At 41.7% G+C, this 26,688-nt stretch overlaps 1 protein-coding gene and 1 long non-coding RNA gene across 17 annotated transcripts in view; one reads left to right on the top strand and one right to left on the bottom strand.

Annotated features, from left to right (window-relative positions):
* The window catches only part of LOC118362437 (inverted formin-2-like), a 29,261-nt gene extending 10,789 nt beyond the window's left edge, over window positions 1–18,472 (top strand). Inside the window, exons 3-24 of one of the 14 annotated variants that reach the window (XR_004821200.2) lie at window positions 3,690–3,805; window positions 4,308–4,467; window positions 7,129–7,162; window positions 7,398–7,539; window positions 7,654–7,786; window positions 7,963–8,532; window positions 8,697–8,839; window positions 8,959–9,020; window positions 9,103–9,205; window positions 9,311–9,396; window positions 9,608–9,708; window positions 10,553–10,623; window positions 11,449–11,556; window positions 11,705–11,775; window positions 11,881–12,001; window positions 12,133–12,297; window positions 12,498–12,600; window positions 12,725–12,877; window positions 16,174–16,959; window positions 17,229–17,288; window positions 18,103–18,175; window positions 18,327–18,385. Coding sequence is in view for 12 of the 14 variants with exons in the window: in XM_035742763.2 (XP_035598656.1) it covers window positions 3,690–3,805; window positions 4,308–4,467; window positions 7,129–7,162; window positions 7,398–7,539; window positions 7,654–7,786; window positions 7,963–8,532; window positions 8,697–8,839; window positions 8,959–9,020; window positions 9,103–9,205; window positions 9,311–9,396; window positions 9,608–9,708; window positions 10,553–10,623; window positions 11,449–11,556; window positions 11,705–11,775; window positions 11,881–12,001; window positions 12,133–12,297; window positions 12,498–12,600; window positions 12,725–12,877; window positions 16,174–17,084 (3,353 nt within the window). In the remaining 2 variants the exon portion in view is untranslated. Of the gene's footprint in view, window positions 1–3,689; window positions 3,806–4,307; window positions 4,468–6,912; window positions 7,167–7,397; window positions 7,540–7,653; window positions 7,787–7,962; window positions 8,533–8,696; window positions 8,840–8,958; window positions 9,021–9,102; window positions 9,206–9,310; window positions 9,397–9,607; window positions 9,709–10,552; window positions 10,624–11,448; window positions 11,557–11,704; window positions 11,776–11,880; window positions 12,002–12,132; window positions 12,298–12,497; window positions 12,601–12,724; window positions 12,878–16,173; window positions 17,969–18,102 lie in introns of those variants that run through there. The other 13 variants (XM_035742768.2, XM_035742765.2, XR_004821199.2 and 10 more) reach the window with 13 other exon arrangements.
* LOC118362439 (uncharacterized) lies at window positions 18,460–22,480 on the bottom strand. 3 transcript variants are annotated; one of them, XR_008086204.1, is made up of 4 exons: window positions 21,588–22,480; window positions 20,523–21,034; window positions 19,560–19,693; window positions 18,460–19,442 (listed from the first exon to the last, which is right to left on the bottom strand). It is a non-coding gene; the product is annotated as an uncharacterized LOC118362439 (long non-coding RNA). The 3 variants fall into 3 exon arrangements; XR_004821201.2 differs by having other exon boundaries at window positions 20,987–21,034; XR_004821202.2 differs by having other exon boundaries at window positions 20,523–22,480.
* Window positions 22,481–26,688: the final 4,208 nt, after the last annotated feature.

Raw genomic sequence — 26,688 nt, 5'->3', positions numbered from 1 at the left:
GGACATTTCTCCAAAAAGTACGATGTTTGTCCCATGTGCAATTGCAAACCGTAGTCTGTCTTTTTTTAATGTGGGTTTTGGAGGAGTGGCTTCTTCCTGGCTGAGCAGCCTTTCAGGTTATGTCGATATAGGACTCGTTTTACTGTGGATATAGATACTTTTGTACCTGTTTCCTCCAGCATCTTCACAAGGTCCTTTGCTGTTGTTCTGAGATTGATTTGCACTTCTCGAACGAGGTTGAAAAACAAGTTTTAATGACTCCAACATAAGTGTATGTATACTTCCGACTTCAACTGTATATATAAACTCAAGTCGTACTCTATCAAAAGCCTTTTCAAAATCAGCTATGAAAACCTGTAACTATCATCTGTGGAAGAAGGTGTGGACCAAAGTGCAGAGTGGCAGCTCCGGACAGGAGGGCGACTCTGGCAGCTCCAGACAGGAGGGCGACTCTGGCAGCTCCAGACAGGAGGGCTGGTCCGTGGAGGAGGTACAGGACAGACCGGGCTGTGGGGGAGTACAGGAGATCTGGTGCGTAGCCTTGACACCACTACTCCAGGTTGAATGCCCACTCTAGCCCGGCACGTGCGGGGAGCTGGAACAGGCTGCACTGGGATCTCCTGGCGAACTGGGGAAACCATACCTAGAGCCGGCAGGGGATATCCTGGCCCGAGGACACGCATTGGAGGTCTGGAGAGCAGGGCTGGCACCATCCTCCTGGCTGGATCCTCACCCTAGTCCGGCAGATGCGGGGAGCTGGAATATAGACCACCGGGCTAAGAACACGTACTGGAGATCTGTAGCGCCAAGCTAGCACAAGACGTGCAGGGCTGGGGAGGAGCACAGGAGGCCTGGTGCTTGGGGCTGGCACAGTCTTCACCAGACGGCTAGCACGCATCTCAGGATGAGAATGGAGAGCTGACTCAGGTGACATCAAATCGAGGACACGCTCCATCGGGCGGATGTCGTGCCTCATGCACCAACACAGCAACTCTCTCATTCCTCTCTCCTCCAATCTCCCCATCAACTCCTTCACTGTTTCTGCTTTGCTGTCGTCGCTCACCTCCAATTTCACCCTGGCTGACTCTGGTTCCATCCTCTGCTCCGCCGACCGTCCCGTGTGCCCCCACAAAATAAATGATTGGGGCTGCCTCTCCTGGCCACACTGCTTGGTCCTTTGGTGGTGGGTAGTTCTGTAACGATCATCTGTGGAAGAAGGTGTGGACCAAAGCGCAGTGTGGTACATGTTCATACTTTTATTTGAACTGAACACTGAAATAACTAAAATAACAAAGAAAATGAACGAAAACCAAAACAGTCCTGTCAGGTGCAGAAAGACACAAAACAGAAAACAACTGCCCACAAAACACAGGTGGGAAAAGGCTACCTAAGTATGGTTCTCAATCAGAGACAACGATAGACAGCTGCCTCTGATTGAGAACCACACCCGGCCAAACACACAGAAATAGAAAACATAGAATGCCCACCCCAACTCATGCCCTGACCAAACCAAAATAGAGACATAAAAATGATCTCTAAGGTCAGGGAGTGAAAACACCATGCCTGGTTTCCCTGATAATCCATAGTATTCTATTGTTTCCAGTACTTGTCTTAAATGATCTCCAATGTATCGTCCATGTAAAAATCTGTTTGATTAGAATTAATAATATCTGACAAAACCTTTAAATTCTATGTGCCAAGAATTTAGCTAGAATTTTTCCATCACAACACTAAAGTTTAAGAGACCTCCAATTTTTTAAATGGACTGGATCTTTATATATACCACTTGGATCCTGTTTCAGTAATAATGAAATCAGACGTTCTTGTTGCGTGTCTGATAATCTGTCGTTTATATAGGAGTGGTTAAAACTTGCTAATATTGGGTCCTCTGAGTATATCAAAAAATGTTTGGTATACTTCCACTTGTATGCCATCCAGGTTTGCACACGCTTGGCATTCTCTCAAACAACTTCACCTGGAATACTTTTCCAACAGGAGTTCCAACATATGCTGAGCACTTGTTAGCTGCTTTTTCTTCACTCTGTGGTCCAACTCATCCCAAACCATCTTAATTGGGTTGAGGTTGGGTGATTGTGGAGGCCAGGTCATCTGATGCAGCACTCTATTACTCTCCTTCTTGGTCAAATAGCCCTTTACACAGCCTGGAGGTGTGTTGGGTCATTGTGCTATTTAAAAACAACTGATAGTACCACTAAGCGCAAACCAGATGGGATGGCGTATCGCTGCAGAATGCTGTGGTAGCCATGCTGGTTAAGTGTGCCTTGAATTCTAAATAAATTACCGACAGTGTTAACAGCAAAGTTCGTTCACCTACTCTGCATCTCACAGCGGTTGGAACCAAAAATCTCAAATTTGGCCTCCTCAGACCAAAGGACAGATTTCCTCTGGTCTAATGTCCATTACTCATGTTTCTTGGCCCAAGCAAGTCTCTTATTATTATTTGTGTCCTTTAGTAGTGGTTTTTGCAGCAATTTGACCATGAAGGCCTGATTCATGCAGTCTCCTCTAAATAGTTGATGTTGAGATGTGTCTGATATTTGAACTCTGTGAAGCATTTATTTGGGCTGCAATTTCTGAGGCTGGTTACTCTAATGAACTTATCCTCTGCAGCAGAGGTAACTCTGGGTCTTCCTTTCATGTGACGGTCCTCATGAGAGCCAGTTTCATCATAGCTTGATGGTTTTTGCCTTAAAGTAATGATGGACTGTCGTTTCTTTTTGCTTAGTTGAGCTGTTCTTGCAAAAATATGGACTTGGTCTTTTACCAAATAGGGCTATATTCTGTATACCACTCCTAGCTTGTCACAACACAACTGATTGGCTCAAACGCATTAAGGAGGTAAGAAATTCCACAAATGAACTTTTAACAAGGCACACTGGTTAATTGAAACGCATTCCAGGTGACTACCTGGAACAAGGCAACGGTTGGCTACTTTGAAGAATCTCAAATATAAAATATATTTTGATTTTTTTTACACTTTTTTGGTTACTACATGATTCCATATGTGTTATTTCATAGTGTTGATGTCTTCACTACTATTCTACAATGTAGAAAATAGTACAAATAAAGAATTGAATGAGTAGGTGTGTCCAAACATTTGACTGGTACTGTATATATAATGTAAAGGCCATAGTGAGCATAAATGCACATACATAACATTTTTATTCAGTTGTAGATTTAGGAGTACAATGGCAACATGGAACAATTCAGGTCAGATATAGGCTATTATGTCAGACAAAGTGTATGGAGTGAGACACTGTGTGGAGAGACAGTGCATTGCAACATCTTCACATACACTGACACACTTATCACAAACACAAAACGTTTTCAGAAAAGTGGCAAAGTTCACGTCACGTTTCCTTAAATTAAGCCATAACATTCTAGAGGTCACCAGACAAGGGAGAAAGAAAGAGGCAGGATGTAATATGAGGACCGTGACCATGGTTGTATTCATTACATCTTGCAACTGAAATCAAACCAAACAGAACCAAACAGAGCAAACGGAACAAAACAGGGAGGGACCTACCTGAATTTGTCCAATAGAAACTTTCAATGAAAAACATTTTCCGCTCCATTTCGGTTTTGCAACAGACAAAATGTTTTGCAACACGGTCAACATAATGAAAACACCCTATGTGTACACTGACTGTGACAATGTCTTACCACAGCCTTGGACACGTCCAATACCATGGTGAAGAAGCAGGTGTTTGAGCTGCTTGCTGCCCTGAGCATGTTCTCCTCTGATGGGTACCGTCTGGCCCTGGATGCCCTGGACCATTACAAGGCAAGTGTTATACAGCCAGACAAGCTTTCACTAATGGACAGAGGCTATGGAAATTTATACCATTCATCTACAGGATAAGTTGCCTGATTGTGATTTAGGAAGGATAATGAGAGAAAAATGCTGGGGGGAAAGTACACATAACAATATGTGTGATTCTTGATGAAAGCTGACAGAAGTCAGATATGACAAAAAAAAATGTTACATGCTATTTCAGCTCAAAAAAATCTAATTAAATAGGATAATTAAAGTCATTTTTATTAATTCCATACATTACTTAATAACTATATGACTTAGCCCCCAGAAATGCCTTCTAGTGTACAGATATTAGACTGCCTAACTTAATTCTGTTATCTAGTTACATCCATAGTTGTCAATACATTGATTAATGTTACTTTCTGATCAATATTAAACCATTCCGTGTATGGGGTGGGGGGTGGGGCTGTCCTCACACAGTGTGAGTGAATGATATCCAGTATGTCTAATGTGTTCATTTGTCCCGTAGGGTGTGAAGACCCAGCTGTATCGCTTCAGTGTGATCATGAACGAGCTGCAGGCCACAGACAACGTGCCCTACATGGTCACCCTCCTCAGTGTCATCAACGCCATCATCTTTGGGACAGACGACCTGCAACAGAGAGACAAGATCCGCAAGGAATTTATTGGTACGGCGCATTGTTTATCTTCACTACTCAGCCACTTGGCAGAGATTCAGTTCATCTGCAAGGTCACACAGTGGCACATTGTTAATGACAAAATGTATACTGAACAAAACTATAAAACGCAACATGCAACCATTTAAAAGATTTTACTGAGTTATAATTTAAATATATTCATTAGGCCCTAATCTAAGGATTTCACATGACTGGGAACACGTATATGCATCTCTTGGTTACAGATAACTTTAAAAAAGGTACGGGCGTGGATCAGAAAACCAGTCAGTATCTGGTGTGACCGCCATTTGCCTCATGCAGCGCGACACATCTCCTTCACATAGAGTTGATCAGGGTGTTTATTGTGGCCTGTGTATTGTTGTCCTACTCCTCTTCAATGGTTCGGGCTAGGCCCCTTAATTCCTGTGATGGGAAATCTGAACGCTACAGCATACAATGACATTCAAGACGATTCCGTGCTTCCAACTTTGTGGCAACAGTTTGGGGAAGACCTTTTCCTGTTTCAGCATGACAATGCCCCATGCACAAAGTGAGGTCCATACAGAAATGGCTTGTCGAGAACAGTGTGGCAGAACTTGACTGGCCGGCACAGAGCCCTGACCTCAACCTCATCGAAAATCTTTGGGATGAATTAGATTGCCGACTGTGAGCCAGGCCTAATCTCCCAACATCAGTGCCCGACCTCACTAATGCTCTTGTGGCTGAATGGTAGCAAGTCCCCACAGCAATGTTCCAACATTGAGTGGAATGCCTTCCCAGAAGAGTGGAGGCTGTTATAGCAGCAAAGTGGGGACCAACTCCATATTAATGCCCATGATTTTGGAGTGAGATGTTCGACAAGCAGGTGTACACATTATTTTTGTCATGTAGTGTATGTCACTATGTCCTTCTAGCTACTGTATATGCCTGTCCTCAATCTGTCCCCTATCTTGTCCCCAAACACCTGAATCTTGTGCAAACCTCATATTCAGGGATACAATTATGCATTTGTGTCTGGCATAGATGGTGTTACATTAATCTTTTTTTTGTTTTTGAAAAATATGTGTTTTAATGAAGGGGAAATCAAGATTAGGCCTAGCTACAGTATGCTGTAGATTTGTGTGCTGAAATTGTTGAAGAAATATTGGCATAGTAGGCATATCAAAATTTGATAAAACTCTAGTCTGTCATATATGCTATGCATAATATTATGGTTCTTGACAGGTTACAGTATTGTCTATCCCAATATTAGACCTCTGATTATTTATTTATTTAATAAGAAGAAGTCTAAGAACATTCCAAAGCAGTCTAATGCCGCGTTCAAAACCACTAAGAACTCACCACTCAAAACTTGGCAATTTCCGACTTCTGACTTCAGTGCGTTCAAGACAACTGGGAACTCAGGGAAAAAACTAGCTCCGAATGGTCATCCAACTCGAAATTCCATGTCAGAAACTCAGGCATCTTTCTAGAGCGTTAACCTAAAGATCACTTACGTCATGATTTAACCTTTTTTTTTTCAAATTCCCAGTTGTTTTGAGAGCACCATTATATTGGGCTAAGTAGGCTATTCTCTATGAACAGGCTTTGATTTATGCCTACCTTTTTATAATGGCCTATTGGCGGCAGTCTAACAAAAGCTTGTCTGAAGTCAAGTAGCCATTCCCTTTCTTTGTGATTTTGCTATTCACGGTAAATGTAAAATACATTTTTGATATTTTTCAAAGAATTCTGTAAATGTAGCCTATTCAAAGTTGTTCCACATCTCCACTCTACTGCAAATAGATTTTTGATGCATTCAAAACAACTGGGAACTCGAAAAAAGCGAGCTCATAGAGAGAAATTGAGAAGTCATTGATCTTCAGGTAGGAGAATGCTGCATTAGTAACCAAGTGGGAAGGGGAATTCACCACATACGACTGGGAAAATTCCTTTGAACGGACCTCCAACTGGTAATTACTGGTGGGAAACTCATCTATCATCCTGAGTTCCCACTTCTCCCAGATGCTGACCTCTGACGTCACCTAATAAGGAAATTACCTCTGGCAGTTAAATGCAGCAGTTAAATGCAGCAACAAAACATTATTTATAAAATGCAATCTATTAATATGATTTTTTAACACTATAATTTCTTTACAAGCATGATAGCTGTACTTTTAGTTTATGGTTTACACAGCTTGTTTGCCATTCAGTGTTTCTCAATGAATTCAACCACCTGAATGCATCCAACTGGTAAATTCCTACTTTCCACTTGGTTATGAATGCAGCAGAAGTCAAAGCTCTGATATGATGTCTGAGTTTTCGACTTGTATGCCACGCTCAAAACAACTGGGAACTCGGAACTCAGAAATATCAGACTTTCGACTTTAGTGGGTTGGAAAAAACGAGCTCTGACTGGGAAAAATAGTTTTGAACGCTGGTCATCCAACTCGAGTTCCCAGTTGTCTTGAACGCACTGAAGTCTGAGGTCGAAGATTTCCGAGTTGTCTTGAACGCACCATAATTATGTCCTAATCGCTCACCTGCAATCGACTTCACTCGCTGATTCCAGATCATGCTTCACAGTGTTCCAACTTTTTAATAACCTAATACAAAGTAGGAAACTGATCAATTGGGAGTTGGATCGTTATTTTTGTGACTGTCTTTATTAAATGCAGTGTTTCTGTTTTATAGGATTACAATTACTTGATATACTGCCCAAATTTAGGTGAGTGCCTTGACTTACTTCCTCGTTTCATTGTGACTTTTTTGTCATGTGCAGATAAGAAATGCCCATGCATTGGTAAAGTACAATATAGTTTGAGTGAAATGTTAAACAAAGCATTTGTTACCTGCACATTTGTCAATAATTTTGTTGATTTGATGTGCAAGTGGGAAATAAACATTGTAAACAGGCTACTAGTTCAGTAGGCCCTTTTTAATTGTGTGTGTGTGTGAGACAGAGATGAGGAGGATGAGGACTTGATCATTCAGTGTGAGGCGTTTGAAGAGGCCATGTCTGAGGATGAGGAGGAGCTGCTGAGGGTCTATGGAGGCATAGACATGAGCAGTCACCAGGAGGTGTTCATCACCCTCTTCAACAAAGTGAGCACAGCTGTCAGCTGCACTGCATGTCACCTACTCATGGCTAGTTCCGTAAACAACAAAATTATAAGTGCACTCAAAATAAGGTTTGGTTGTGTGTTGTTCAACCTCAAGGTGAGCAGCTCTCCGTCGTCCCGCCAGCTGCTGTCCATCCTACAAGCCCTGCTGCTGCTGGGGCCCGAGAGGGCTGACATCTGGCAAGCCTTGGAGGCCATCACTAACCGGGCCATTCTGCTGGATCAAGACTGTGAGTCATCACGCTCCTGACACATTCAATAGTTCAATAAGCTGACCTCTAAGAGAGTTATGGGCAAAGGACTGCAGTCTGGGTGAACAGCGTGCGTAGGAAAAATGTTTGTCTTGGTTACATGTCAACAAAATTCAGAAGATTTTGAGTGTTTGTGTGTGATTTCTGTGCTCCAGCTCATATGGACTCTTGTGAGATTATTATGCAACGCCTGGTGTTCTCCAAGCGCAGGACAGCTGGTGTCGATGCTGTGGATGGTCTACCACCCAAGAAGATTGATAAGGCTGTTCAGACCGACATGGTGGACAACGACCAAGAAAGACTGACCAAATGCTCCACAAAAGTGTCCTCTCCTCCACCTTTCCTATATCCCAATTTGATGGGACCAGGTCCCCTTCAGTGCCCACCTCCCCCTCCTCCACCCCCCACTCCACCATTACAACACATTGGAGGTAGAGTACCCCCACCACCAACTCCTCTACCAGGGATGCAGGTGCCCCCAGGGTGCCCTCCCCCTCCTCCACCCCCACCAGGAATGGGCGGTGGAGGACCGCCACCACCCCCACCCTTGCCCGGAATGCCAGGCCTGACTCCTCCACCACCACCTCCCCCTGGCATAGGTGGTATTGTGGTGGCCCAGAGTAGCCAGTCCCTGGGGTGTGCCTCTGCTGCTGCCTCCAAGGCAGGCCGTTGCCCCACCCTGAGGATGAAGAAGCTCAACTGGCAGAAACTCAGAGCTGTCACTGGTGAGTGGAATACCTTGGCATCTCTCTTTAATGATCCTCCCCTGTGTTTACAGAGGCAGTCTGCTCTATGTAGGATGGGAAAAGATTGTCTGGTTGGATACTTTTTTGTGAGGTAATTCCAGATGTGTTGTGGTTATTCTGTCCCTCCTTTAACATACACACAGATGGTCATTCCATGTGGACTTCTGCTCAGAAAGACGCTCCTCTGGAGCCCAACTACTCCAGCATTGAACAGCTGTTCTGTCTCCCAGTGACCGAACACAAAGACAAGGGGGCAGCTGCTCCTGTCAAAAAGGAGCCTAAAGAGGTGCACTGGTCAACACTCATTACAGCTCTCGTATCTGGAGCACACCAGAAACATGGCTCATTATGAATCCTAAAACAACCTCTCCTAACAAAATGTCTATTCCCCTCTTCTCTCTACAGATCTCCTTTATTGACGCAAAGAAGAACTTGAATTTGAACATATTTCTCAAGCAATTCAAATGGTAATTTGTCATTAAGTTGGTATTGATTTCAATGTTTTTACCCCATTGAGCTTACTTTTTTTCTCCATGCTTCTCTATCTAGCTCTCATGATGAGTTTGTGGTGTTGATTCAGAGTGGGGATCGCTCTAAGTTCGATGTGGAGGTCTTGAAGCAGCTTATTAAACTCTTACCTGAGAAACACGAGGTACTGTAGGTACCAGAGACTTTCACAATGTTTGCAAATCACCTTTATTAATACAGCAAACATGGTGGTCTGACTAAAGAGCCTCCCTTTTCTGTCTCAATTTAGATCGATAACCTGAAATCCTTCCTGGGAGAAAAATTAAAGTTGGCCAATGTAGACCGATTCTACATCTCTCTCCTGGCTGTACCATGGTAACTGCTGTTCCTTTTCTATTTTCATAGTTCCTGGCACCTCACTGGAAACTGGATGTAGAGAAGAATCTCTGGCTGTGATAGTTAACGGAATCTGGTGTCTGTTTTTGTTTGGCACTTCCATGACTTGTCTTTCTTAATTCCAAATGGTATCTCTCTTTCCTGCCATACCATCCCTACTTCGTATCCTCGCTCTCGTGTCTACCCACAGTTACCAGCTGAGGATAGACTGTATGTTGCTGTGTGAGGAGACCACCTCAGTACTGGACATGCTCAAGCCCAAAGCAGAGGTGGTTGAATCAGCATGCCAGTGTAAGTCAACACCAACTTTCCTGTATAAACACCAGTGGTGGGAAAAGTACCCAATAATCATACTTGAGTAAAAGTAAAGATACCTTTTTTATAGAGAATGACTAATGTGAAAGTCACCGAGTAAAAAACTACTAAAGAAAAAGTATTTGGTTTTAAATATACTTAAGTATAAAAAGTACATTTAATTTCTAAGATATACGTAAGGATCTATCGTAAAACATTCCTTATATTAAGCAAACCAGGCGGTACAGTTTTTAGAAATGTATGGATAGCCAGGGGCACACTCCAACACTCAGACATAATTTACAAACAAAACATGTGTTAAGTGAGTCCGCCAGATTAGAGGCAGTAGGGATGACCAGGGATGTTCTCTTGATAAGTGCGTCAATTGGACAATTTTTCTGTCCTGCTAATCATTCAAAATGTACCAAGTACTTTTGGGTGTCAGGGAAAATGTATGGAATAAAAAGTACATTATTTTCTTTAGTAATGTAGTGAAGTAAAAGTTGTCAAATATAAGTAGTAAAATACAGAACCCAAAAAATTACTTAAGTAGTACTTTAAAGTGTTTTTACTTTACACCACTGAAACTCATGTTACAATGATTTCCTTATGAATCCATTGCATATTTTTGTAAGCTAGCAGAGGACACAGTAAGGTTTATTATGAATAATTGTGTTTGTTAGAACTGTCAAGAGTGGTAACTATTATATGCTGTTCTATGTAGAACAAATTGTTGCTTTGTGCTGGAAATGTTTTAACTATTCAAGTGTTGGTTTTTCAAAATGTCTAAAAGAGTATTTTTTTTGCGTAGAATGTTTCATTAAAAAGAAAATCTCCTCAGGTCTCAGAATGAGCACTCTCATGCCTAGTTTCTGCAGGCTCATCCTTGATGTGGGAAACTTCCTCAACTATGTAAGTAAGGACTCTCCAAAGTATGGCATTCCTACCTGACAAGTGTTTCAGGTGCCAAGTTTATGGTCATTTTGCAGTTGGTAGGGAGATTCCTAGATGTGTGTAGGAGGGCATGGGACTAAGGAATGTGTAGTATTGGTGAAAAAAAAAGGTATGTGTTAACTATAGAGGTGCCCATGTTGCTGAGGATCAGAAGTGTCTGGTGCGAGAGAGACCGGTTGAGGTTGTCAGTCAGTTGTACTGAAGGCATTGTATCCTGAGGCAGTGATGAAAGTAGAGGAAGATGGGTCAATGTTGAGCCATGATAAGAGGCTCCCAGTGGGTAGTAGACTTTTGCCAGTACAGAATGATAGGTCTATGAATTAAATGTGCTTCAGTAAGGCTGGCTTTTTGGTGTTCATTGCCATGGTTATCAACTGTAACGCTGAAATGGAACATAAATCACAGAAAATAGGTTTTTTGGTAGCAGCTGCAGAGAAGTACTTGGGTTTACGAGATTTTACTGCAGAAGACTTACAGGGAGTGTTGAATGGGAGTGTCCCGTTCTCCCAGACCGCCGATCAAATAGGGTGGTGGGTTTTTAATGAATGTAGGGTTAGCTGGCAGGCTAATTTGTTTTTTTTTTCCTTTTTCCTCTTTTTGCATCACAAAGTATAATGGATTTATACTCCAGTCCAGTTGGTGGTGGTAATGTACCATTAATATTGAATGTCAACAATCGTTAAACCCCACCGATGAAGGATGATGACATTCCACTCACCCGTAAACATGCAACACTTATGCAGTCTGAAAAGCTCTAACTCCTGACTCTCTGCTTGCTCACAGGGAAGTCACACAGGGAACGCTGAGTGCTTTAAGATCAGCTCTCTGCTGAAGCTGACTGAGACTAAGGCCAACAAGAGCCGCATTACCCTGCTCCATCACATTCTGGAGGTAACCCTATCATAAATAATAGCGCTTTAGTGCTTTTCTGAGGATAAAAACAACTGTGGTCAGTGCTCCTCACAGCAACCAAACATACTTCACATGGACAATGAAATCAAAGTTGGAAATCATAAATAAACTCATGACTTGTTTACAGGAGACAGAGCTGAACCACCCAGAGCTGTTGAACCTTCCTGACGACATTGAGATTTGTGAAAAGGCAGCTGGGTATAAAACCCTTTTTATTCAAACAATTGTTATGAGCTCTGCAATTGATAAACAAATGATTAAATTACATTAAAACATTTATAAATATTGCCTTTTATCCATCAGAGTCAACCTTGACTCCATTCAGGCAGAAGCAAGTGCCTTAGTAAAACGACTGAAAGAAGCTGCAAAGAAAGTCACCAACTCTGTGGACGATGTAAAGAAGCAGTTCGAAAAGGTCATTGAGGTATGAAACCAGTGAATTGTATTCTATTGTGGTTGCCTCCCAATAATGACTTTTTTTAAACTCTTTTGGAGGTCAACTATACACTAGTGTTCTTTAAAAGGCAATGGTTCAACCTCGTTTCCCTCCCCAAGGAAAACCTGGAGGCCTGCCTGGATTTGGAAAAGCGGTTTGCAGAGATTGTGAGGAAGAAGGGTGACCTGGCACTCTACCTGTGTGAGGATGCAAACCAACTCTCCCTGGAAGAGCTCTTCGGCACCATTAAGACCTTCAGGGGGCTTTTCATCAAAGCCTTAAAGGTCAGAGGAGCACATCACTAATAGACGGAATTCCACAAGTTTTGATAAATGTTGATAATGCATACTGATTTCCATCACTAGTACATTGAAAACAGAGGTTTGGTTATGAAGTTGCCTCAAATCGTATTTCTCAATGTTCTATGTACTTCAATGTTCTATGTACTTCAATGTTCTATGTATGTTCCTTGTTCTATGCACAGGAAAACAAGAGCAGAAAAGAGCAGGCTGTAAAGGCGGAGAAAAGGAAGAAGCAGCTTGAGGAGGAGGAATCCAAGAGACAGAAGGGGGAGAACGGAAAAATAAGTGAGTTCTTCTGATGGTCCATATCTCCTGTCTGTCAGGAGTCTATGTTTTGTATTCTCACTAAGACGATAAGAGTAGCCTGCCATGTGGTATCTTAATACATCTCTCTATCCTCTGTCACCAGTCCGGAAAGGACCCCCGCCACAGGACGATGGCTGTATTATCGACCACCTCCTTAATGATATCCGGAAAGGCTTTCATCTCAGGAAGACCCGGCCCAGGTGCGAAACGGATAGCCCCCTCTCTTGTGAAATGAATAGGGATACGGGCCAGCCTGGTAAGGACAAGACGACTCTGACCCTGTCCTGTCTCCAGCTTCACTCCTATACTGAACCATAACCAGGCTTCGCCGATATATAGTACCAGTCAAAAGTTTGGAAACACCATTCAATTCTTTATTTTTACTCATTTCTACATTGTAGAATAATAGTGAAGACATCTGTCGTGTCTTTGGCAATGTCAGATTAAGTGATATGACATGCTATTCTATAAAGCAATTTCTCCGTAATGAATATTACCTGGATTGAGCTAATCATGTAAATGTAATTAACTAGAGAGTCGGGCACCACAAAATAATATTTATAGAGCTGTTATCTTCCGAATAAACTCTTAAAGACCTAGTAATATTTTACATCAATAGCAGTCAATATTAATCGTCATCTTAATTCAGTCTCATCTGAAAGTTGTAAATTCTTGGTTATCTGCACAAACCCTGGCTAACAAGTTGAATCAGCAATACAAAATTGGGTTTAATTATGTATTTACTAAATACCTAACTAATTACACATACACATAATTAAATCATAACTTGATTACAAATACGTCATAAAGGAAAATGGGCGGAACAGATATGACAGCTTGTTACACAAAAGAAAAGGGGCTGGGTGTGAGTGAAAGAGCGGGAAGACTGAGGAACAAAGGGCGAAGCTGTGCTATCGTAAATACAGTATCTTATGCATTCTAAATTACCGCCCATTTGGAAAAGCAAAATGCAATAAATATTTACTCTGGGCTGCGCTTCGGTAGGTTGATGGTAGATGGACGGCCGTTTTGTCCAACCGAGTCCTTTGAAGAATGTCTCTGGTGGTCAATTGGATATGTTGTAGTAACGTCGTTGGGTGATAGACGGGATACTCTCTGTTCCTTCCTAACCCTCGTTTGCATCTGCTGTTGTTAACTCAGCGGCTAGGAGGTATCACTTCTGTAGTGAATAAGAGTTCAAAGTTCATACCATTCGCAACCAAAGCTCACGCTGATGTTGGATTCGTTCTGTAGTTATTATCTGAACCATTCTGACATAGGACCGTCGTCCTCACGTCCTCGGAACAGGAGGTTATATTGTGGTCAAGGGCCTATATAGGAAGGGAGAGGAGGGCGTGAAAAAGGGAGTTAAAGTTTTATAGCCCATGTCCCTTCACAGGGGCGGGCCACTGATTGAGCAGAGCCCTACCTTATGAAAACCCAAATCTCACATTTTAGAAGCTAAAATCACATTTTATCCCATCACGAATAATTTCATATTCAAACATTTAAATTGAACAATTCTATGTGAATCCGATAACTCTGTGTAGACTTTCCACTGTAGAGTTTGTCATCTTATCATTGATGAGAATGTCTCAGATGACAACTGAACTGACAGATTTGCCTTGACAGCTTTGCACACTCTTGGCATTCTCTCAACCAGCTTCACCTGGAATGCTTTTCCAACGGTCTTGAAGGAGTTCCAACATATGCTGAGCACTTGTTAGCTGCTTTTTCTTCACTCTGTGGTCCAACTCATCCCGAACCATCTCAATTGGGTTGAGGTCAGGTGATTGTGGAGGCCAGGTCATTTGATGCAGCACTCCATCACACTCCTCCTTGGTCAAATAGCCCTTTACACAGCCTGGAGTTGTGTTGGGTCCTTGTCCTGTTGAAAAACAAATGATAGTCCCACTAAGCGCAACCCAGATGGGATGGCGTACCGCTGCAGAATGCTGTGGTAGCCATGCTGGTTAGGTGTGCCTTGAATTCTAAATAAATCACTGACAGTGTCATCAGCAAAGCACCACCACACCCCTCCTTCTGCATACTTCACGGTGGGAACCACACATGAGGAGATCATCCGTTCACCTACTCTACGTCTCACAAAGATAAGGCGGTTGGAACCACAAATCTCAAATTTGGACTCCTCAGACCAAAGGACATATTTCCACCAGTGTCCATTGCTCATGTTTCTTGGCCCAAGCAAGTCCCTTCTTCTTATTGGTCCTTTTAGTAGTGGTTTATTTGACCATGAAGGCCTGATTAACACAGTCTCCTCTGAACAGTTGATGTATGTTACTTGAACTTCATGAAGCAGTTATTTGGGCTGCAATCTGAGGTGCCGTTAACTTTTAATGACCTTATCCTCTACAGCAGAGGTAACTCTGAGTCTTCCTGTCCTGTGGCGGTCCTCATGAGAGCCAGTTTCATCATATCGCTTGATGGTTTCTGCGACTGCAATTTTCCGCATTGACTGACCTTCATGTATTAAAGTAATGGACTGTCGTTTCTTTGCTTATTTGAACTGTTCTTATCATAATATGGACTTGGTCTTTTACCAAATAGTGATATCTTCTGTATACCACCAATACCTTGTAACAAACACAACTGATTGGCTCAAACGCATTAAGAAGGAAAACAATTCCACAAATTTAAGGTACACCTGTTAATTGAAACGTGTTCCAGGTGACTACCTCAGGAATCTGGTTGTGAGAATGCCATCATGGCAAAGGGTGGCTACTTTGAAGAATTGCGAATATAAAATATATTTTGATTTGTTCAACACTTTTTTTTTTTTGGTTACTACATGATTCCATATGTGTTATTTGATAGTTTTTTCACTATTCTACAATGTAGAAAATAGTACAAATAAAGAAGCCCTTGAATGAGTGTGTCAACTTTTGACTGGTACTGTATATTAGGGGGGTAGATTAGCTTTAATATTGCGGATGGTTTGTGGCTTCCATCAATGTAAATGTCTGCTTCATTTCCAGTCTCCCATATATTTTCCCCTAACTCTACCATCCCTCCCCTAATTGGAGTAAACTAATGGACAACAACACTTAGGCTTCTACTTCCAGCATATACATACTATATACATTTTACAGACAGTGTATATTTTACAATAGTTGTTTTGTTTTTAATCCCTTCAGCTACATTCAGCCCCTCCACTCTCTCTGACCACCCTCTCGTTTTGATTCATATTTTTCAACTCTGATGTTTCACAAAAGTTCTGAACCTTTCTATTCTCAAAAGTTTCTACAAATTGTAAATTTAAAGAAACATCTTTACTAAGAGTTATTACTCTCTATTACTATTTAAATAATCCTCTGTGCTTACATTTGAGCTTTATTGCAGCCACTAGCAATTACACCTGCTTAATTTAATCAAGAATGTGTGATTGGTTGTGCTTCTTTGTATTTTATTTAACAGCACTTGCCAGATTTAAACATTGCCTGCTTAATTAAGAATAATGGAATGTTAGGAATGCCTGGTACAGTAGACCTGCTCTTCCTCTCTTCAAGCATTAACAGAACCTCTCACCTGCAGGATCAAGTGTCAAGCCTGTAAAAAAAGATGTCGAAGCCTCGGTCTCAGAAGTCTCCAGCACTCAGATTCCCACCCAACCCCAGGCAGAGGAGAGGGCACCAAGAGAAGGAGTGAACGGATTCCCCAGCATACCCAAAGAAATATATCCCCAAAAAACAGCTTTGTCAAAGACTAACCGGCTCCCAGCTGAATCCCAGGATGGAGGGGAGCCTCTGCGAAGCCTCCCCACAGACAATTCGCCACCTCTGGCAATATTAGGAATGGATGTCCTAAATAACACCCCAAGCCCCTCTACCTTCACAGACCTGGCTGAAATCAACCAGAATGTCAACAGTGGCCTGGTGACGGAGGAATTGATGCCCGAGTGCTCACAGAGCAATGGAGAGGGTCAACTTAATGGAGCCTGCACACTGGCTGTCGCTGATATGGACATGATTATCGAGTGCAAGCTGATGGGAAAAACCATTGGCCAAGATGACGTTGAAGGTGAGAGGAGCAGCATGATGGTAAAGACTCTTAGACCAGTTGAGACTGGGGATGACATGGTGGTGAAGATGGTGGCACAGGATAAGGGTGTAACTAACGGACAACAAGACACCAATGGCAATACAGACACCAATGGCAACAAGTGTTTGGTCAGTGCGGTGCAAAGCGTTGGAGTGGACTCTAAAGATCTGCTGTCATCGGTATCCGAAGCTCTGCCTTCTTTTGAGTCGGGACCCCTAACACCAGAGGATAAAAAACAGCAGAAGCTCTTTAGAAGAAACAAAAATAAGAGTAATGAAGGTAATGTATTAATTCATTCTAATAAAGATGTTTGGAACTGTGGTCTCCTGATGTGTATGAAAGGGAGATGTTGTCCCCTTTTTTTATGTGGTTTTATTGCATTTTACTTTATATATAGTGTCTGATCATTTGGTGCTGTTTTTAAGTTTTAGCATGAATGTACTGTTTTTGGAAACCGATCTTAAAAGCTTCCCATTTTACATCTTATTGAGTTCTTTCATGATCAAATAGTTTGTTTTTCGTGTTTGTTTTTCTTTGACTCTCTAAAGCACAAGGTAACACTGGAAAGCGTCACCCTAAATGTAAAAAGGGGTGTGTGTTGCAGTGAGGTAGGTCAAACGACTGGATGGAAAACTAACTGGTGCAAGAGGGACATTTTTATTCATCCCATCAGCACCAAGCCATAATTTCAATTAACAGACGTCGGTCTAACCAGGATCTGGTTTAATCTGTGTCTTGTCCTGCTATTAACACTGTCCTCTTCAGTAAACATCTTTAAAATCCCTGGAAAAATGTTTTTGTAATAAACCACTTTGTCTGGCATTTTGGCTGCTACTTTATGCCCTTATGTCAGCCTGAATCTTATATCTTGACAAATCTTAAGATCAACCTGACACCTCAAACACCACAGTTGAACATTTATCATTTATATCCAAGTACACTTCAATGTCATACCTCAGTAGGAAGAACTTGCTTAGCATTTCTGCTCTGTGTGTAATCTTTTTGAAGGAGTTTGTCTTTGTTTCCTGTACCTCCGTACCCATTTGTTGTTGAACTGCCCAACCTCACAACAACCTAAACAGCTAAATGGATTATTTAACCTACTAACACAATTACTTTTTTTGTGCTTCCTGTAAACTGTGTCGTTTTGTAAGTCTGTCTTTGCTGAAAGATGTTTTAATTTAAATTAATTTAGTGCTTTAATGATTGATGCAACCAGTAGCACTATATGATTATTTTGGAAATGAAATGGCATAAGAAACATAATAAAAGTCCATTCTCACCCCTGCCAAGCCTCTTTCTGATCCATCAAATGCAATCGTAACTACAAATGTCGGGATATTATCGGCATACTATTTTAAAGTCATTGGTATGTCATTTTTATTCCTTCAATCTATTAATTTCAGTCTGTCCTCTCCCTAGGCGATTCCCGGAAGAGGAAGTCAAGAGGGAAGGAAATGTTGAGATGATATTTTTTCTTCTTCTCCCATACATGGTTTGTGCACATTGCAATGGACTAGGTCTACGATATATTGGACTAAATTGATTCCTCCAAGATGATATCGGCATGTTCTTTCTTCCTTTGGATGATTTAGTTCTTAAAAGTATTGAAATCAACTGAAAAGCTGCCATTGTTCCCTGGCCAGGTTGATTTGTAGCCGACCAAGAAGCTGAGTCATGAACACGTTCCCATGCAGCCTGTTATGTTCCATTAGGCTACTACTGTCTGTGGTCTCTGCACAGCCACAATCCCAGCAAACCTACTGTCACTTTTGAAATAAATGAATGATATGTTAAATAATATAAAATTCCCTTATTTTTACATTATGGATTATTTGAACATCTATGACAGCTGAGTTCATCTGACTCTGGGGAAGTAGATAAAGGGCCACATTGCCAAAATCCCAAAGTATCCCTTTAACTATGGTCTGTCTTTCACTTTGCAGTTCATGCCCTCTGCCTCTTTATAACCTGTAGTCAGTCCACATGTGTTTAGGGTCGAGCACCTCTGTTAGGGCTTAAAATGTGAGCAGGGATTCGATTACTGGCCTGGGTTGCCCCACTGGGAGCAGTTTGCAGCGGGTTAAAACAGATTGCCTACTGTAGGCTAGACTAAGCACATGGAGTAATGAGTAGGTCTGTGTTTTCACATGTGAAAGTGATTGCTTTTGATAAAAACGCATTATCTGCAATCACAATGAAAACAACTAGTTTGAAAATTCTAACATATTTTAAGGGAAAAATGTTTCTGAAAGATGCACCATGCTGCCTTGTCGACAACATGACAGAGTGGCACAAATTACAGTTAGATTTGAGAAGGGCACTCCTCCCTCACAGATTTGTCCCTTTCACGCTATGGGTCATAGACCAGTGCACCGCGGCTCAGGTTAATAGAACTCCCTCGTTGTTTACCAACTCCGGTCTTCAAGTACCCCTAACCGCACACATTTTCATTGTAGCCCCCAGACAAACACACCTCATTCAACTCAAGGGCTTGATGATTAGTTTACAAGTTGAGTCAGATGTGCTTGTCTGGGGCTACAATAAAAATGTATACTGATGGAGGACTGGAGTAGGGAAACACTGTGCTAGGGCAACAAGCAGATAAGGCGGTGACGTAGGAAGGCCAGGATGTCTCGCTTCCTCTTCCATCTCTGGTGAAGCTCTTGATTCACCTGGCTAGAGGTTATGCGGTGGGTTTCCAGCTGACCAGTGGAGTCCAGCTGAGGCCACTATGAAGAAGATGGGAGATCACCCGGAACCTAGGGTGGAGATGAAATAGTGTGGGTATCTGAGTAAAGTTCTGTCAAGTCGAATTTGAGTGTGTCTCTGCATGCCTGACTGTCAGTCAGTCAGTTGCTACTCAAAGCATAGTCTACCTCGGTAGAGTGTTGCATGGTGATACACTTGGCTTCTACTTTGGTTGACAGACTTTTTCCTGGCCCCAGCGATGGTCAGCAGACTGCACCAAGGGGTGAAGGACAGCAGAGGATCTGATAGGTGCTCAGCTCTCCTGCAATCGAAGTGTTGAATGCAGAATAAAGCATATTTCATGGTGATTAGGTGTCAAATTACTCCTTGCCAATAGTTGAGAAGAACATCTGTGGCTAGGCTAGTCCCAGATGTGTATGTCCACTCACCCACATCTACTAATCATAGAACAGGGGGTCAAAAAGTTATAGAAAGGATGAGTGAGAGATAATTTACCATCAGAGTAGGAGTGCTGATCTAGGATCAGGTCAACTCTGTCCATATAGTATTCATTATGATCTTAACTTTAGCACAGTGGTGGCTGGTGGGAGGAGATATAGGAGAATGGCCTCATTGTAATGGCTGGAATGGAACAGTATCAAAAACACCACATATATGGAAACCATGTTTGACTCCATACCATTTCAGCATTAAAATGAGCCTGTCCTCCTATAGATCCTCCCACTGTCCTCCACCTCTTTTGAAAATTCTTAGTCTGGCATGTTCTCTTGGGTCACAGTGAACCGTGTACATTAATGAAATATGAGTTAGTACTGTAAATCCATATGTTCCAGCTAGCTAGCTTGCACAGGCATATTAGCTAACATGGGACACCTACTTGTATCACCTGTTATAGATTAACTCAATGACAATGAGCACCCACATGTGCTACAGTAAAGTTGCCCTCCAAGACCACCACTCTGTGATGCCAATTTAGCAATTTTGTTGCTAGATTTAGCAACTTTTCAGACTACCCTGTCAACTTTCTTTTTTCAAACAGCACCTAGCATCACATTTAGCTACTTTAAAAATTTAGTTTAACTTTTAGCAACTTTTGAAGTGTCTCAAACGCTAAAATGCACGCATTTTACCTCTAAATGACACAAAACGATCTTCTCTGTCAAACACTCAGTCACAACACACATGCCTGTGTGCAAAAGTGCGTTGTGATTGACGTCAGCAGCAGGCGCTTAGCTCGTGCACAGGCAGCAGCAGGCCAGTAGCAAATTGCAAGTCATTGTTGCCTGACTGCAGCAGTAGTACGGGTTTCTACGAGCCAAACCCAATTATTAATATAGTTGGTCACGGATGTTTGATCTTGAACAGAACTTACATAAATCAACATGCCTCAATCAAAAATGTACAGAAAAGAGTGGGTGGGGGAGTCTGTACCTGAACAAATGTCAAATCACATTTTTTGCCGAAATGGCCAGTCAATTTGAGTAACGTTATTGTGGATTCTACGTAATGACGCAAATTTACGTTTTCACGCAAAGACATCACAATGTCATTTAGCAACTTTTAGCAACAATTCAACCTGCCTCTAGCAACTTACCCTGAAAATTAGTTGGCAACACTGCAACCACTCCTCCAGTAGGAACTCCTACAGACAGACAGTTTGAGAGCTAGGCAAAATAGACAAATGTTGCTATCTTATCACTTTACAAGGTCCCTGTAACACCTAAAGATTTTGAAATTGTTTTAGATGCCATTCCCTCAGGTGTTGTTATGTTATTCAGGAACGTGTCAAAACCTGAACCTCAGAGCCTACCTTCTATTGACCCTGTTGACTCATCAGCAGGATCAGTAGGAAAGATTTGTTTCTCTTTTGGTCCATTCAACAACAGAGCGATGCGAACCTTGTTTCAGCAGGATGTTGTATCTATCTATACCTTATGTCATGCCTTATTGGAATGGATTTATTGATCATATCTGTTGGAAAAAAGTTTGGATGTTGCTACACATACCTACATGTTAACCAAATTAAGGAAGTTTCCTTTTAAATTATTCACAAATATTATCCTGCCAACCACTATATGAAGAAATTTAAGGAAAACAACTCAAATTGCTCCTTTTGTAATGTAACATTTTGTTGCATATTTTTTGTCATTGTATTGTAACGACCCTGGGTTTATAACCGCAGAAATCGGCTCTACCGTTCGAGAATTCTTTTGCGGCACGGTCGATAGCGCGCCGGACCTCGGGCTCGAAGGTCGACGGTTCGAGACCTGCTCCCTGCTGTTCCATTACACTGGTGTCAGAAGTGATCGGACCTCGCATCCACGACAGTGCGTGTGCTTGTCCGGTGAGCGCGTTCCTGTAAGACGTAGAGTCGCAAACGAGCGCGCTCTTTGAAAGGAGGGAGTAGTGTAACGACCCTGGGTTTATAAGCGCGGAAATCGACTCTACGGTTCGAGCATGCTATTACCGCACAGTCGATAGCGCGCCGGACCTCCGACTCGAAGGTCGAGCTCCTTGCTGTTTCATTACAGTATGCATGTAAGAAAACTTTGGCAAGACATCAGTAGGTTTATAATTGAACACTTTTATGAAGATTTTACACTATTATGGAGAGATGTACTGTTTGGATTCTTTACATACAATAGAAATAAGCTGAAACAGTTTTATGTCATTAATTTCATTATTCTTTTGGCAAAATTTCATATACACAAATGTAAATTTAAAGTCTTAAAATACAGTTCAATTTCTTTTTGTAGGGTACGAAAATGTGGTTTTCATAAGTGTTTAATGTTGCTCTTCTTAGCTTGCAATTCCGTCACTGGGTCACGTCATGCCATTGTGATGAACGTTTTCAAGCCGCCCTCTGCCGGCGGCGCCATAGTGGTGCCCAAAAGTCGTGATAGACGGAAATTACACTATAGGGGCATGGACATATGACATTGCTAAAGTAGACAAATGTTTTGTTGGAAACAACTTTGCCATTATTATCAAGTTATCGCTATTCATAACTAGCTACAATAGTGATCCCCTCAAGAGTAGCTAATGTCAGTTCATCATTCATATAGCTTGCTAGCTAGATAACTGGTTGTGCTAGAAATGATAAAGTCATGCTAATAGTTTCATGCACCTTCCAAATGTGAAATTACAACACAAAAGGACACTTACCAAAGGCTGTTCGTCTATGTGCTCTTGGTTGTGACGGTAGTTAGCTTAGTGAGGGAATGCAAAAGAATATATACAGTACCAGTAAAAAGTTTGGACACACCTACTAATTTTTTTATTTAAAATTCTAAATGTATTTATTTGTACTCTTTTCTACACTGAAGAATAATAGTGAAGACAACAAAACTATGAAAGAACACATATGGAATCATGTAGTAACCAAAAAAGTGTTAAAAAATATTTGTTATAGTTCAGATTCTTCAAAGTAGCCACCCTTTGCCTTGATGACAGCTTTGCACACGCTCAGCATTCTCTCAATCAGCTTCATGGGGTATTCACATGGAATGCATTTCAATTAACAGGTGTGTCTTGTTAAGATGTAATTTGTGGAATGTCGTTCCTTCTTAATGCATTTGAGACAATCAGTTGTGTTGTGATAAGGTAGAAGACATCCCTATTTGGTAAAAGACCAAGTCCATATTATGGCAAGAAATTTCAGCACAAACAAATGCTTCACAGAGTTCAAGTAACAGACACATCTCAACATCAACTGTTCAGAGGAGATTGTGTGAATAAGGCCTTCATTGTCTAATTGCTGCAAAGAAACCACTACTAAAGGACACCAATAAGAAGAAGGGACTTGCTTGGGCCAAGAAACATGACCAATGGACATTAGACTGGTGGAAGTCTGTCCTTTGGTCTGAGGAGTCCAAATTTGAGATTTGTGGTTCCAACCATTGTGTCTTTGTGAGACGCAGAATAGGTGAACGGATGATCTCCGCATGTGTAGTTCCCACCGTGAAGCACGGAGGAGGAGGTGTGGGGGTGCTTTGCTGGTGACACTGTCAATGATTTATTTAGAATTCAAGGCACACTTAACCAGCATGGCTACCACGGCATTCTGCAGCGATACGCCATTCCAATCTGGTTTGCGCTTAGTGGGACTATCATTTGTTTTCAACAGGACAATGACCCAACACACCTACAGGCTGTGTAAGGGCTATTTGACAAGAAGGAGAGTGATGGAGTGACCTGGTTTGGGATGAGTTAGACCACAGAGTGAAAGAAAGCAGCCAAAACGTGCTCAGCATATGTGGGAACTCCTTCAAGACTGTTGGGAAAGCATTCCAGGTGAAGCTGGTTGAGAGAATGCCAAGAGTGTGCAAAGCTGTCATCAAGGCAAAGGGTGGCTTTTAAATGATGGCTACTAAAATATATTTTGATTTGTTTGTTACTACATGATTCCATATGTGTTAATTCATTGTGTGGAATAAGTAGGCGTGTCCAAACGTTTGACTGGTACTATATATACACTACCGTTCAAAAGTTTGGGTCACTTAGAAATGTCCTTGTTTTTGAAAGAAAATACTTTTTTTGTCCATTTAAATAACATAAAATTGATCAGAATACAGTGTAGACATTGTTAAGGTTGTAAATGACTATTTTAGCTGGAAACGGCTGATTTCTTTTAATGGAATATCTACATAGGCATACAGAGGCCCATTATCAGCAACTATCACTCCTGTGTTCCAATGACACGTTGTGTTAGCTAATCCAAGTTGATCATTTTAAAAGGCTAGTTGGTCATTAGAAAACCCTTTTGCAATTATGTTAGCACAGCTTAAAACTGTTATTCTGTCACGTTCTGACCTTAGTTCCTTTGTTTTGTCTTTGTTTTAGTATGGTCAGGGTGTGAGTTGGGGTGGGCAGTCTATGTTCTTTTTTTCTATAATTTGGTATTTCTGTGTTTGGCCTGAAATGGTTCTCAATCAGAGGCAGCTGTCAATCGTTGTCCCTGATTGAGAACCATAATTAGGCAGCCTGTTTTCACCCTTGATTTGTGGGTGATTATTTTCTGTTCTGTGTTTTGCTGCACTGTTCAGGACTGTTTTTTTTGTTGTTTTATTGTTTTTGTTCAAGTGTTCAGTATTTGTATTAAATACAATATGGACGCCTACCACGCTGTGCATTGGTCCTCACATTCTTCAACCCACAACGAACGTTACATATTCTGATTAAAGAAGCAATAAAACTGGCCTACTTTAGACTAGAATACGTGGACAACTACAAATACCTAGGTGTCTGGCTAGACTGTAAACTCTCCTTCCAGACTCATATTAAACATCTCCAATCCAAAATCAAATCTAGAATCGGCTTTCTATTTAGCAACAAAGCCTCCACTCACGCCGCCAAACTTACCTTAGTAAAACTGACTGTCCTACCGATCCTCGACTTCGGCGATGTCATCTACAAAATAGCTTCCAAAACTCTACTCAGCAAATTGGATGTAGTCTATCACAGTGCCATCCGTTTTGTTTTCCAAAGCACCTTATACCACCCACCACTGTGACCTGTATGCTCTAGTCTGCTCTAGTTGGCTGGCCCTCGCTACATATTCGTCACCAGACCCACTGGCTCCAGGTCATCTATAATTCTATGCTAGGTAAAGCTCCGCCTTATCTCAGCTCACTGGTAACACTGATAACAACACCCACCCGTAGCACGCGCTCCAGCAGGTATATCTCACTGGTCATCCCCAAAGCCAACACCTCCTTTGGCCACCTTTCCTTCCAGTTCTCTGCTGCTAGTGACTGCAACGAATTGCAAAAATCTCTGAAGCTAGACACTTACATTTCCCTCACTAACTTTAAACATCAGCTATCTGAGCAGCTAACCGATCGCTACAGCTGTACATAGCCCATCTGTAATTAGCCCACCCAATCTACCTACCTCATCCCCATATTGTTTTTATTTACTTTGCTGCTCTTTTGCACACCAGTATCACCACTTACACACCATCTGCTCATCTATCACTCCAGTGTTAATCTGCTAAATTGAAATTACTTTGCTACTATGGCCTATTTATTGCCTTACCTCCTCATGCCGTTTGCACACACTGTATATAGACTTTATTTTTTCTATTGTGTTATTGACTGTACGCTTGTTTATTCCATGTGTAACTTCCTGTGTTGTTGTTTCTGTCGCACTGCCTTATCTTGGCCAGGTCGCAGCTGTAAATGAGAACTTGTTCTCAACTAGCTTACCTGGTTAAATAAAGGTGAAGTATATATTTATATTTTTTTATTAAAAAAAATCTATAGTTGAGTATCTGGAGCATCAGCATTTATGGGTTCGATTACAGGCTCAAAATGGCCAGAAACAAATAACTTTCTTCTGCAACTTGTCAGTCTGTTCTTGTTCTGAGAAATGAAGGCTATTCCATGTGAGACATTGCCAAGAAACTGAAGATCTGGTACAAAGCTGTGTACTACTCCCTTCACAGAACACTGCAAACGGTCTCTAACCAGAATAGAAAGAGGAGTGGGAGGCCCCAGTGCACAACTGAGCAAGAGGACAAGTGTCTAGTTTGAGAAATGGATGCCTCACAAGTCCTCAACTGGCAGCTTCCTTAAATAGTATCCGCAAAACACCAGTCTCAACGTCAACAGCGAAGAGACGACTCTGGGATGGTGGCCTTCTAGGCAGAGTTGCAAAGAAAAAGCCATATCTCAGACTGGCCAATAAAAAGAAAAGGTTCAAATAGATAAAATATCACAGATATGCCTTATTCATGTGACAAATGCAGACGGGCAAATCCAAAAATGAGCTGTGCACACACATTATGATGAACATCTCGGAAAGAGGTACAATGAGACTACGTTGGTGGGAAGCTCAGGAGACAATGACACACATGGTACACTGTGGGCCTATGCCCATTCCACAAGTGTGGCTTCATATTGCTGGTGTCGGCAACCTTTGTGGAGTGCCAATTTAGGTCTACAATTTATCCTACTTTTCGAAAGATTAGAGTGCCGGTTATGAATTTCATATAAGCATTGTAATCTTCCTAACTGCCCAAAACAGGTCTAACTGCCCACCAACGGAATAATTCTATTTTCCTTTCTTTTTATTGACATCAAACAAGTTTTATATTAACATGTGAGAGACAGGGCTCCTCCCAATGCAGGCGCTGTTCGAGATCTGGGGGGAATTCATTAGGCCGAATCTGTTGCAAAACGTTTATTGAACGGAAGCTAACAGTACGAAACGGGGAGGGACCTACCTGAATGTGTCCAATAGAAACAACTGTTTGAACTAATAATCATGCCTACTGCGGTCCGTGCGTCCTGACAT

The sequence above is a fragment of the Oncorhynchus keta genome, chromosome 29 (genome assembly GCF_023373465.1).
Source record: "Oncorhynchus keta strain PuntledgeMale-10-30-2019 chromosome 29, Oket_V2, whole genome shotgun sequence".
Classification (NCBI taxonomy): Eukaryota; Metazoa; Chordata; class Actinopteri; order Salmoniformes; family Salmonidae; genus Oncorhynchus; species Oncorhynchus keta.
Note: the sequence above shows the minus strand (reverse complement) of the source record. Positions and strands in the feature narration are given on the sequence as shown.